Here is a 12,461-nt window from a genome sequence, read left to right as displayed (position 1 = left end):
TGTAGAAGCAATGATGGAGCAGTGAGGTATTGCCTTTGTCCATTTTATCAGTGCTTTCTGTGTGGTGCTGGCCAGCATCTCATCCAGAAGCTTTCAGGGCAGGTGGCTGGGAGCTGCAGCCATTTGATGGAAAGGAATGACCTAGAAGAACTCCTTTTTCAACAAGGGAGAGAATTCCTAAATAATGTCTTGATATGTGCTTAACAGTGGTTTTCACTTAGAATTAGCCCAATTACTGGAGAATTTGTAGGCATCTTTATTTTGTGATAAAATGTAGCATCTCCACTCATTCCCAGAGGGTATGCAGAACATTTTGGATTATTGTAACAATAAAAGGCTGAAAAAATGAAGACAAAGGTGTTCTTAGGTATTCAGGAGAGCAGCTGCATGTAGAGTGAGTGCAGGTTTGAATATCAAAAACTTAATGTGTCTAATGCCACCTTCTGGTCGATGTTTGCCACCAGCCATTTTTCTGCCTGAAAGCAGAATTCCTTCATGTAACATTGTGCCAGTGCACAGAGTGTACAGTCAGTTAGATCTTTTGTGCCCTTCCACTGTATTGTTCAAAGGTGAACCTCTATTATGAATTTTGGTAGCTGATTGAGAATTAAGGTTTTATAAGGTTTCATCCTGTACCTGACCACTGGCTGTCAGCTGCATTTCAACAGGCATAACTTCTGTTTATACATCAGTGATCTGTTCTGAAACAAATGATGAAAACATTTAGATGTCAAGCTTACTCAAATAGGCAGCTGAGTAGTGGAAGGGCTTGCAGCAGTACATGACTATATTCACTATATCCAGGAAGTTACAAGCTCAAGTTGTGTCACACAAATGTAGGGGGTCCTTATAAATGTTTGGACCTGGTCACCTCTGTGATGGTTGCAAAGCTGAGGATTAAGTATGGAGCAGCATTTCTAGTAACACCTTGATTCTTTCTCAAATATACAAATACCCCCTAAAAGACCAGAAATGGGACAAACCACATCTGTTCTTGTATCTTCTACCCATGCTCTGGGAAAAGTGTTAAGAGAGTTAGGGATCTGTCACCCTCAGCTTAAATCCTGTTCAGGAAAGGTGTCCTATTTGCCATCAGTGACACCTGGCACCTCAACAAGGTAGTTCATCCTTCCTGTCTTACATAATTACAGTCCTGCAGGAACATTCATCCCACCTTGTCCTTCAGCACAGGCTGTAGAAGGAGCCTATGCACATAGGTGCTTAACTTTTTTGATGATTAAAAATAGGAAAGATGAATACCACCTGAAAAAGCTACAAAAAACTGAGATGCTGTACAAGGATAAAATCAGTGATCATTCTTTCCTCCGCCCCACTTCTCACTGACTTCTGGCTTCCTTCCTGCTCTCTAATGTAATTGCTCTTAATCCATCTCCCTGTTAATCCATATCCACATAACCAGACAATGGTAGGGAGACTATAAAGTGATCTGAGTTTATCTGAAGGGATGGAGAGCAAGCAGCTGCCCCTCTGTGCCCCTGTGAGCAATCCCATTCCCCCCTTGCTACCCCAGGCAGGTGCTGCTGAGGCAGAGCTTGCCTGCCCTGTGGCCTGGCCCTGTGCCCCAGTGCAGCCTGGGGCCAGAGGAGCCGCAGGGCAGAAGTGCAGGGAAAGGCCTAAATGAGGTAGCCAAGAGGCACATTGGGTCTGAGAAGGATGCCCTCCCTCTGGCCTTGAAAAATATTGTCATTGGATGGGGAAAAAAAACTATTTTAGAAAAAGATGAACATTACTGCTTGCTGGTTCTTACCATGTCCTGCTGCTCAGAAGCTCCCCTCCCCTGCTTCTGCTTACCTGCTTTCTCAAAGTCTAAAAGAAACACATTTATGTGGCCACAAATACAGTTGTCACTCAGTTCCTGTGTTTAGCTGCAAGATTTCTCTTTCAGGGCTTCTGCTGCAGAATCTAACACAGCAGAGCTTCTGGCTTCTGCTGCAGATCCTGCTCAGCAGCAGAGCTCCCAACAGTGCAGACAAACCTCTGACTTCTAACCTAACCCTGAGCAAGAAGAAACCTTCATAAAGTCAGGGAGGGATTTCCCTGTGTGCTGCCTTTAAAGAAAGGGTGTGAGAACTTTAGGTTGGGCTTAAGTGAGGAACAGAAAAACACACAGCCTGGATAGCCAAGAAAAATATAATTGATACCAAAGAAAAGTGGTTTAGTAAGTCCAGAAATGCAGTAATTCAAAGGTAGTGTGTAATGTTCCAGCTCAAAGTATACAAAAGACTTTTTAAAAGGGCTTACAGTAAAAAAAACCTACTTTTATTGGAGAATAATTTAAGTGATTTTACTAAAAGAGAATTCAGAGTTGGCCACACCATTATGCATAGTAGGTGGCTGGTAATTCTGCTCTGGGGAAGGAATAAAGAGTTTTCATGTGGGAGACTGCAGAGCTGGCCCCAAGTCACCCCATAGAGAAGGCAGACAGCCCAACCCAACCTCAGGACACCAGAACTATGATTTCCATCACAGAAGAAGCAGAAGAGTCCAGGAGCTGAATTTATGCTAGGATTGGTGGAAAAACACTGCTCAAGCTGCAACACATACGGAGAACCCCATGAATGCCTCAAAAGCCAGGGAAATGGAAGGTCAAAGCTGCAATTCCCTGCCTCTGCTTCTCCACCTCTTCCCTGAGCTTCCCTCATTCTCTCACCTGGGTCACTGTGGGCATGGCCTGATGCAGCCCCACGCCCTCCTCTTCACTGTGCCTTTCCCCATGGCTGTGCCTGTGTTTCTGACCCCCGTCACCCTTGGAGCTCTGTTTCAGTGACGAGACACCAGGAGGGAGGAGGAGGAGGAGGCAGGGTGAGAAGCACCTTCCAAGCACCAGGACAGCCAGGCTCCAGCTGGGATGAGGCATAGGCTGGGGCAGCAGTGCTCAGACAGTCCTCAGGTGCTGTTCCCACAGAATTGGCTATGCCTGCACCTACTTCATTTTATTTTTCATTGCCATGGTTGCAAACACTTCTGGGATCTCCTTGGGTCCCCCCGTGGCTCAGTGTCTTTATCTTCCCGTGACACTGGCTTCCTTTTTGTGTGCATTTACCTAAATATCCTTTTCTAATGAGCAGAAATTTCTTGGTATAATATTTCACTTCAGGGTATGCTCTCTTTTTGAAGCAATTCCACCTTTGCCCTACCTTTGCACTGTATCAAGTTAATCATGTCCACTGAGAATTCAAACCTGCTCTGTTCTCTGTGCTGTACAAGTCTTCAGCATTGCTCCACTTGCTCTCCCAACTGTTCCCTTGGTTTCTTTCCTCACATTACAGCATCTCATTTTATCTTTTCTGGGACTTCTGTCCTACTTTAGCTTCGTTTGCTATATTTGGCTGTCACTAGCCTAAATATTAAAATTATCTGATTGGTTACTGTTTAGATCAGTATCTTCCCAGCACGAATAAAGTTAGATAAGTTCTGTGGAAAGCAGCCTAGCACAAGATTATCTCTTAGCTTGGAGTAGTTCTGTCTTGCTATTGCATTTTACATTTTCCCTGTAAAATGTTTGCTGCATTTGTGTGTGTTGTTTCACTGTGCCTTACTTTTATGTTTCCTATAGGAATCTGTGTCCCATATTCATAAACATATGGAAGTCTGGTTTTTTTAATTGTGAAATTGATCCTTAGAGGCAGCAGTGGTGGTTTTTTGGTTTGTTTTCATTTTATTGTGCTTCTGTTTGCTTCTAATTTGAAAATCTAGAAGAATACTAGTTTGTAAATGTAGAAGAATCCTATCTTTCTTTTCTGGGTTGTTGGGGGTTTTGGGGTTTTTTTTTGGTCTTGTTAGTTCTGCTCTCTTGCCAGCTGTATTTTTTGGTTTTAATTACCTTTTGCCATTTCTTCACCTTCCTTAAAATTTTAGTCCTTTTGCTTTTTGATAATTTCAATTTTCTTGTTGCTATAAATCTAATTTTAACAAGCATAAGCTTGTTCAACAATAAAAGAGAGACAGCAAATGTCTTTATGGACCCTCTTTTGCCTATTTCAGTCACAGCTCTGCAGCTCTCCTATAAACTGCATCAGCAAACAGTGCCAGCTGCAGAGAGACACAGCTTTGCAGTTGTTACCCTTAACCTGCTGGCAAAAGAAACCTGATTAGTGTCTAAAGGACCAAGTTCCTCCTCTTTGGTTTGAAAACCCAGGACAAGCTGTGGGGATTGTATTTTCCTTCTGGCTGTACCTGCTCTCTCCAAAGTAATTCTGTCTCCATTTTGCATGTGAGTCATGTGGAGCCAGCACGCTCCATGCCTAATTGCCTTCTTGGTTTTCCAGGCAGCATCTCTTACTGAAACATTTATACATTTCCCTTAATCTGTCTCTTGCTCATGTTCCCTTGCTACCTGGTCCCTCTGCACCACCTCCCCAGTGTCTGCTGCCCTCCTCCACGTGCTGGAGCTCCCTGTTCTGCACAGGGCTCACAGGAAGGATCCCGCCGGTGCAAACAGCCGCTCACGGGAGCTCTGCTTTCTTCTGCTGTAACACAGCGTTTGCTAGGGTTCAGCATTACACCCAGTCACTTGGAGGGCACCCAGAGTCTAGCAGAGTTCAGTGTAAAATCCCCTATAGAGCAGATGAGCATTTGGGGAGGGGGTTTGTATGATTTTGCAGTCAGTGAAACTGGAAAACACTTCCTTACAGATAAATCAATTGCTGCTAATGCAACTGCACTGTTCATTTAAAGTCGATGTTTCCTTGATAAAAACAAAACTCTGAAACTTGTTCAGCAGAGAAAACATGTTTTGGCTGCAGTCTGTAGGGTTTCATACACTTACATATCAGGACTAACTAGTGATATTTTTAAAATAATGACCCTCCACTGACTGACTTCCTTTTCTGTTCTGTGCGCTGTACTGGATTAAAGAATAATTTCCAAATGATTTTGACCTTTGGAGAGCCAATGCTTCTTTTTGTTTGACTTAAATTTAAGTCTGTGCAGAACATTTTGTCATCTGGCCCAAAAAACAAGAGTGTTCTAAGTGTCCTGTAGTTTGCAGGACTGGTGCCATTGTTTCCCCCACAGACATTTTCTCATGAGGTGTGTTTTGATATAATGAAGCACAGGGCTATCTGGGCAGCAGAACATCCCTCTAAGTAATTTGTGTCTACCAAGAGAAAGAACTGTCTGCAATTCAGATACAGATCATTGCTTCACTTTCCCCATTGTGAAGTATATATTTTTATCTGTCTCTGACCATTTTTATAACTTGTCAAAAAATATCTTTTATGCTTTCCTTGATAGCTCCATGTTACTCTAATGTTAAGTAATCTGCAAAGCTTGTCCTCTATCATCAAAACAACATCAGTGTCTTGTACCATAAAAACCATGGGTGGGAATCAATTTTATGTCACAGCTATCATCCTGATATTGTTGTAAAGCTCTGATCTAAACTAGATTGTCCCAGAAATCATGACATTTTCTTTTAAAAGCCTGTCTACTAAAAGTGACAAATTTAATACTGGTGATTATTCACCAGAATTAAAGCTGCATTTTGTCACCTAGTCACCTAGATGAGCATAGGCATGCCTGCTTTTTTGGGAAAACCAGCTGGCAGTCCTACAGGAACTGGGAATTTTGCTCAGTTGGAGAGTCTACAAAAGAATTTCTGCTTGGCTGAGAGTCTCTCTGAAGTCCTGATGTACTGCTGCACAGCTGCACCCCCTCTGTACTGCTGGACTTTGCTTACCCACAGCAGTTAAAGGTTACAGTCCTGCTTGGGACTATATGGGAAGGAGTTTGGATGAAAGGTAGTTCTGGATCATGTCCATGTCTTACATGATAGTATTGTTAGAGTGGGCATTTAGTTCTTGAGAAAAGGCTCTTTAAAAGAGAGAAATAAATATCACCTCTCACCTGTGCCCTTGCCTCAGTCCTGTCTCTACATCCCACATCACCTAAATTAAAAAACTGTGTCTTTCTTCAGGCTTCTGCTTCTTCCCTAATGCAATGTCTGCACTTCCAGGTCCTCCTCGTCCCAAGGCACTGGTGGCACTATGTGGAATCCATTGATCCTGTCACTGTCAGCATCAACTCTTGGATTGAACTGGTATTTTCCTTTTAATGTCCTGGGGGTGTAGCACGAGGGATTTCTGTCCCTTGCCTGCCAGTTTCAGTCCTATTGGGTGTGTTGTGTTCAGAGGCTGGGGAGGGAAGAGCCCTTATGGATACATTTTATCTGGGAGAACCTTTCAAGGTTCCAGATCTGAAGCCCCAGTTCAGCAGAAATCCCCTTTCAAGTTTACTTCAATCAAGTAAACAATTAAACACAAGCTAAATTTTCATGCCTAATTTCTTAAGGGCCAGCCAGTTTTGTGCTGAATAGAGAACAAAAAACCAGGAACTTCACCTCAAGGACAAGCTTATGTGCAAAGCTAAATTAGAATTTAAATCAGATTAAAAATCAGACAAGCTTATGTGCAAAGCTAAATTAGAATTTAAATCAGATTAATGTGAATAGGAAGGGAGGAGAAGAAGATTTTTGAATTTTCATTCCTCTGTGATAGTTTTGCTTTGGCTGAAGTTGGATTTCCTCATGTATTAAAATAATTTTCTTCTCCCTGGGCTTTGATTTTTCTTGCTTATGTTAACCAGTATATATGGGATGGTTCCAGGGATATTATAAAATCATAGAATAGTTTGGGTTGGAAGGGACCTTTAAAGGTTGTCTAGTCCAATCACTCTACAAGGAGCAGGGACATACTCCACTAGATCATCTCAATACTCCAGAAGGTTTTCTGACTGACATTACTTTATTATTAATCCTAGCTTAATATTAAAAAAAAAAAGACCTTTTGAAATGGCCGGTGAAATGGCCTCACTAAAATACTCACTGCCTTTTTTTTTTTTCCTACTTCTAAAACCTATATTAGACTGGAAAGCTGCAGAGGAAAGAACACATGCTTTCAGCTGCTGTTCCAAGACCAGAGAATGCATTTCTCATACCAACATCAAACCAAGCAGAGCACAGGAACTCACTTGGGTATTTCCCTCATGGAGAAATTGTTGAGGTGAAACCTGTGTATTTAGCAAGGACAGCAGGCCCACAGCCCGGACCAGGCTCTCACACAGCCCTAAATGCAGTCAGGCTGTTTGCAGGGCCAGAGAAAGCACCAATTATATTGTAGAGCAGCCACTTAAGCCTGCCTTGAATTTGAGCCTTTGAGGTAATTCAGAGGAACTGGCTGTGTGCCTTGGGCTTGGGAAGGTCCTGATGTCAGCACACACTTGTGCCCTAAGCTGGGCCTCACAAGTTGTCCCCCTCTGGAGGAGCAGGCTGTGGTGGGATCAGCTTGGCTGGTAGCTCCCAGGTGCTGGGGTGGGGCCTGAGCATTTCTAGCTATTCTTATGTGTTGCAAGGAAAAAAAAGGCCTCTGTCATAAAGGTCTTGCAGAAGTCACCAAGATCCTGTTTGGTGCCAGCAGGAGTCAGTTATGTGTGGTGTCATAAGCAGAGGAGTGTTTGGTGGATCTTGCCAATAAACAACACACACCCTCCCCAGATATCAGTATCTGTCATGAGCAAATGTGGCTATTGCAGCCCAGGTGAAAGGTCCTTACAGAAACCACCCCTGCAGCTGATGATGCAGCATTGTTTGTGAGGTGTTGGGCACTTCCATCTATAAAATAAATTCTGACATGGATTCTGAAAAACAGTTCTGAGAACATTTGCATTACCAAACCAAGCAGTTCTTGCTCACAGCTGTTACCAGCTGCTTTCATATTGACAGATGTGAATCACACCAACAATTACAGTCCCAGTGAAACCATTAATTATATTGGCAAGAGTCTAGAGTAGAAATTTAATTTGTTTTCAGCTGGATGTGAGCTACCCAACAGTATTCCTTGCTTTCTAACATACTATCATGCAATCAGTACAGCCCTGTTGTTCTGCAGGCCAGGATGAATACCAAGAATGCAACACCTTAAATAGTTTCCACATGTCGATACCAAACTCTGTATTTTGCTGGTTTTTTATACAAGGCCATTAAAAAGCCTAGCATCCAAACCCACGAAATACAAGAGTACTTCCCCCTGCTTCTATCCCAAATTCTGCTTAGGGCTCCAGGACAAATTGTTGCCTTCAGCCCTCATACTAGCCAGATGTGTGGTTTGCTTGACAGGTTCCCTGGAGCCACAGTTAGACTGGTCAGGGCTGTGGGTTGACCATGTTGCATCTTCCCTCCAAAACAAACACATCTGAGCATCTCAATTAAATCAGATATATGCATCCACTTCTAGATACTTGTCATTGAGATAACAAAACCACCATCCTGTTTGGAGAGTCTACCATTCCTTCTGTATACAAGAAACTTAAATGGGAAAGAAAGCCAAGATCCTATAAAGTTTTTTTTCTGCTATCCTAACCTATCCAGTATCCAGCTGTCCAAGGGGGATCATGAAGGAAATGAAGGCCTGAAACAAAGAGCCTATTATTAAGTTAGTAAGTCAATTTTCAGTTTTGCAGGGGAGTTTTCAGAGCAAACATGCTTTTCCTTCTGGTGATGTTCAAAAGTGCAGCAGTTTGTCAGCTGCTGTTACATGATAAAATGTTTCCTAAATTTCCTTAAGATTCACTTTTGTGCTTGTGTAGTCCTTAGATAGCTGCTGCCTTGCTATAACATCCTGTGTGTTTTAATTGCTTAAATTAGACATAATATGTAGATATAAAAATGTGCTATGTACTTCTATGGCTCTTCTAAAGAGCTGTTTAAATGCACACATTAATTAAATGCTAATATTGCATTATAATTTCAAGCACCAGATTCAATTAACAAAACACTAATAAGGGAAAAGATTATATACACATACTATTTTTTGCAAATCCTTATTCAGATGAGCAGTCCCACCAAAGCCTGTACTGTCACCTGTTTTGGGGGCTGTACACAGGAAGGGAGTCTGAAACCTTCCACTGACTTCATATGCATGAGTGTGGCTTTCAAACTAAGGCCATCTATGTTTTTCCTAAGATCTTTCAGCTTTCTGCAGAGACCCATGAGCTAATCTATCCCCTAAAACCTTCTGTTCTCTTGAGGCAGGATGCAGATCATGAAGCCCGTGTAGAGGAGGCAATAACTCGAATGCTGGTATGCGCCATAAAATCAGCAGAAAATCCCAGTGATGGAGATCTCTGGCTAAATCCCACGGAGGTAAGCCTTCTACTGCTCTCATTATAGCAGCAATAACAAAGAATTACTGACATTTTGGTTAGCTCCCCCTGAGTCTTTATGCTGCTTTGAGAAAAAGAGTTTTAAGTTCCGTCCCTTCACGTAGCAAAAGTAATTCATGGAAAATAATCACGCAAGGCTGAATCGAAACATTGTTCCTTTTAACTGAGTGTATTCTGGGTGTTTTCTTAGGTTGAGGCAACATCCCATGAAATCAATCTTCAGTACCTGAATAAAGCAGTGTCTGCATACCTCAAGTGTCAGGAGACAAGTGTGTCAGGACAGGCACGTTCCAGCAGCAGTGGTGCAAAGCAGAAGACAAACACCTCATGCAAGAGGAAGAGAAGGGAAGTTTTCGGCTGTGAACCAGAGAGCTGCACATTACTAAACCAGGAATGTGACTTTCCTGCACCCAAAGCAGAAGAGCTGCAGAAAATACCTTTTGGGCCTCATCTTATTCAGGTTTTACCACAGTCTCACAAAACCAGTGTGGTGGGTGCAGTTGCAGTTGAAAGTGATGGTGGAGATCTTCTCCATGAAAATGAAGAACATTTTGGAAAATTACAGAGCAAGAGGAAGAGATTGCTAGTGAGTAATGACTGTGAGACAGCTGCACATCAAATGGATTCAGATTGCAGTCCATGCACCTCACAAACAGCCCTTTCTACCAATGACTTGTTAGACTGTCTGGTTAATCCTCGTGTCATCAGTTTAGTGGCTCAGCTGCTGTTGGAGAGAATGAGAGTGTGATGCTGGAGTGCTTTATCATTGCTGAAACAGAAATCAAACAGCAGCCTTGTTCTCCATGTTTAAGATCTGTAATAATTGAATGTTCCATTTCAAGTAATTTTTAGGTACAGACAGACACAGTTAATGGTTAAGTGCAGGTTGAAGTTGAGCTGAAAGAAGAATAGCTGGTTAGTGATGGCTGAGAAGAGAAAGGTGTGTTTAGTCAGGGAGCTGCTCGATGTTATGAACAAGAGAGAGCACACACAGTCACACTCCCACCGTGCTGTGCAGGTGGGATCTTCACAGTGTTCTACAGCTCTGAGCTGGAAAACAAGTATGGCTTGATGATGGATAGCAGAGGGAGTGCTGGGACATGGTCACAGCAAAGGGGAACCAAGGGTGGGAGCAGATAGACTGACTGTAGACTGCAGTCCTTGACCACATTTAAAGTAAAATGGTCAATAAGCAATCAGTTGATTACATTAGAAATAATTTCAGGTAAACCTAAACCTCAGCCAAGAGACAATGCACTCACTAATGCATCTACTTCCTCCCTTCTACTAAATAACTTCAGTTCTGTCACAAAGCTCTAGGTTGGAGTGAGACAAAAGCCCTTAGCAAGAAAGTGGCCTTTAGCTAGTTTGGAAACTCTTGAAGGTGAGAGAGTAAGGGCATTGGGAAGTTCCTGCTATTATTTATTTAAAGCCAGATGTGCACAGTCCCCTATCTCTAAGAAACAAAGCAAAACAGCTATGATTTTTACCTCTGTCCTTCTCTTTACCATAACAATCAAAATGTATTAATTTTTTTCTTTTGGTTGTAAGTGGTTGCTGTACAAGATCATCCTTTCTTCAAAGGATAGTAATCCTTGGATTTGTTTTTGAAGGCTGGGTTGTTCTTTGATTGAAATTTAGGGAACATGAAATATAGGCAAGAGGTTTGTTAACTCTGAATCTATGCATGGATTGAACAAAACCTGGGAAGAAAGCTGCTGGCATCTTCCAGGATGCTCTCACCTCCTCTGATTTCTGTTTGTGGTGGCAACAGAGGCATTCTCCCTAGCTGCAGTTTCAAGAGACAGCTTCAGGGACAGCTCCTGTGAAACCTTTGCTTTTAAAATGTCTCTTTGCTTGTGTTTGCTAGAGACCAAGGAGCCAGTTTCTATCATCAGCCTGTTCCCATAGTCCTAACTTTCCACCACCAGCACTCCAGCTGGTATTTCCTTTGCTTGGTGTGTGTTCCCTGCTAAATACATGAAGCTAGTGCTGTTTTTACAAAGATCACCTTCCACTAATTTATAGCTGAAAAATCCTGATTGCAAAGGTGCTTTCTCTCTGCTTTTATTCAGATTGCATTGTTGGCAGGGCCCTGATGAATTATGGCAAGGGCTTTAGATATGCACCAGTAGATCAGAAATTCAGGGAACCTTGCCATTTCAAAAATCTCCCCAAAAACCTAATACACATGGAAGAGGATTAAGTTGAAAAGACTCAAGGGTTCACGTTTAACAAGCACAGAAACCTTACCCTGACAGAAACAGAGCTGTGTGTGTAGTTAGCTGGAGACCCTGGCTTTGAAGAGTGGCTGTGAGTTAGCAGCAGAGGCCACACGAGCTCCATCTCTGACCCACAAATGGGCAGTTTCCAGTGTCCTGCTCTGCCCTGGTAATTGGGCTCAGACCCTGGTAACACCTCAGCAATGTGAGAAAATCCACTGTTCTTGTTTCATGTTTCTACACCAAAGGGTCTCAGCGGGGTTGCACCCTTGCAACCAGACCAGAATTTAATAAACAATCCTGTTGATACAGTTCCTGCTTGTGTGGTGGCACTGCTGTGACAAAGGGATTCGGTCAGGAATCACTTAGGAAACATCTTGGTCATCTCTGCTGCCTTTAGTGATTCACCAGGCTCATAGGGAGCTGTCTGTGGAACAGGGCAGACCCATTTTGAGGCACAGGCACATCTCAGCAGAGCTGGGTTTAGCAAGACCCTGCTCATGTCCTACTGCTGGGCTTGCCTTTCCCAGGCTGACCAGAGGGGCTGGGACCAGCTAGAGAGCGCTGCTGCTGGGAGCAGTTACACTGGAAGGAAGAGTTACAAATGCCTCATTTTAATTCACTGAGCAAAAATAGTCTTGCAATAAAAAAGCTTTTATGTCTAGAACAGATAGAGGTGGGGGAGGAAAAGCACAGGCAGTAAAGTGGAGGAGGATGGCAGCATCATCTTCCAGTCCCCACAGTGTGAACTTGCTTAGCTTAAGCTTGCCTCCCAACACATAGATCATCTTAACATACCCCACAAAATCCACACTGAACATTTCATCCCAGTGTATTCCAAATGACTGTCCTTGGAAAAGCTCACTGAACATGTCAGGGGTCTCTGTAGGACTTGCCCTGATCACATGCTTGTGACAGAGGAGCCATCTCAGGCTCAGTGTAGGAGCAGCAGCATTCTCCCAAGGCTGAGCTGTGTTCAGTCACATCCCTCACCACTCCAATCACACCCTCTCTGTCTGGGGACAGTCACAGTTTATGCCTGTCCAGGTGCAGCCCATG

General features: G+C 43.1%; 1 protein-coding gene across 1 annotated transcript in view; it reads left to right on the top strand.

Moving 5' to 3' along the window:
* Positions 1 to 11,716, top strand: part of HSPBAP1 (HSPB1 associated protein 1) — a 37,589-nt gene extending 25,873 nt beyond the window's left edge. Inside the window, exons 6-8 of the mRNA XM_036386514.2 lie at positions 5,978 to 6,061; positions 9,050 to 9,160; positions 9,371 to 11,716. Coding sequence (XP_036242407.1) covers positions 5,978 to 6,061; positions 9,050 to 9,160; positions 9,371 to 9,928 — 753 coding nt within the window. The 3' untranslated portion in view covers positions 9,929 to 11,716. The remainder of the gene's footprint in view (positions 1 to 5,977; positions 6,062 to 9,049; positions 9,161 to 9,370) is intronic.
* Positions 11,717 to 12,461: the final 745 nt, after the last annotated feature.

The sequence above is a fragment of the Molothrus ater genome, chromosome 7, assembly GCF_012460135.2.
Source record: "Molothrus ater isolate BHLD 08-10-18 breed brown headed cowbird chromosome 7, BPBGC_Mater_1.1, whole genome shotgun sequence".
NCBI lineage: Eukaryota > Metazoa > Chordata > Aves > Passeriformes > Icteridae > Molothrus > Molothrus ater.
Note: the sequence above shows the minus strand (reverse complement) of the source record. Positions and strands in the feature narration are given on the sequence as shown.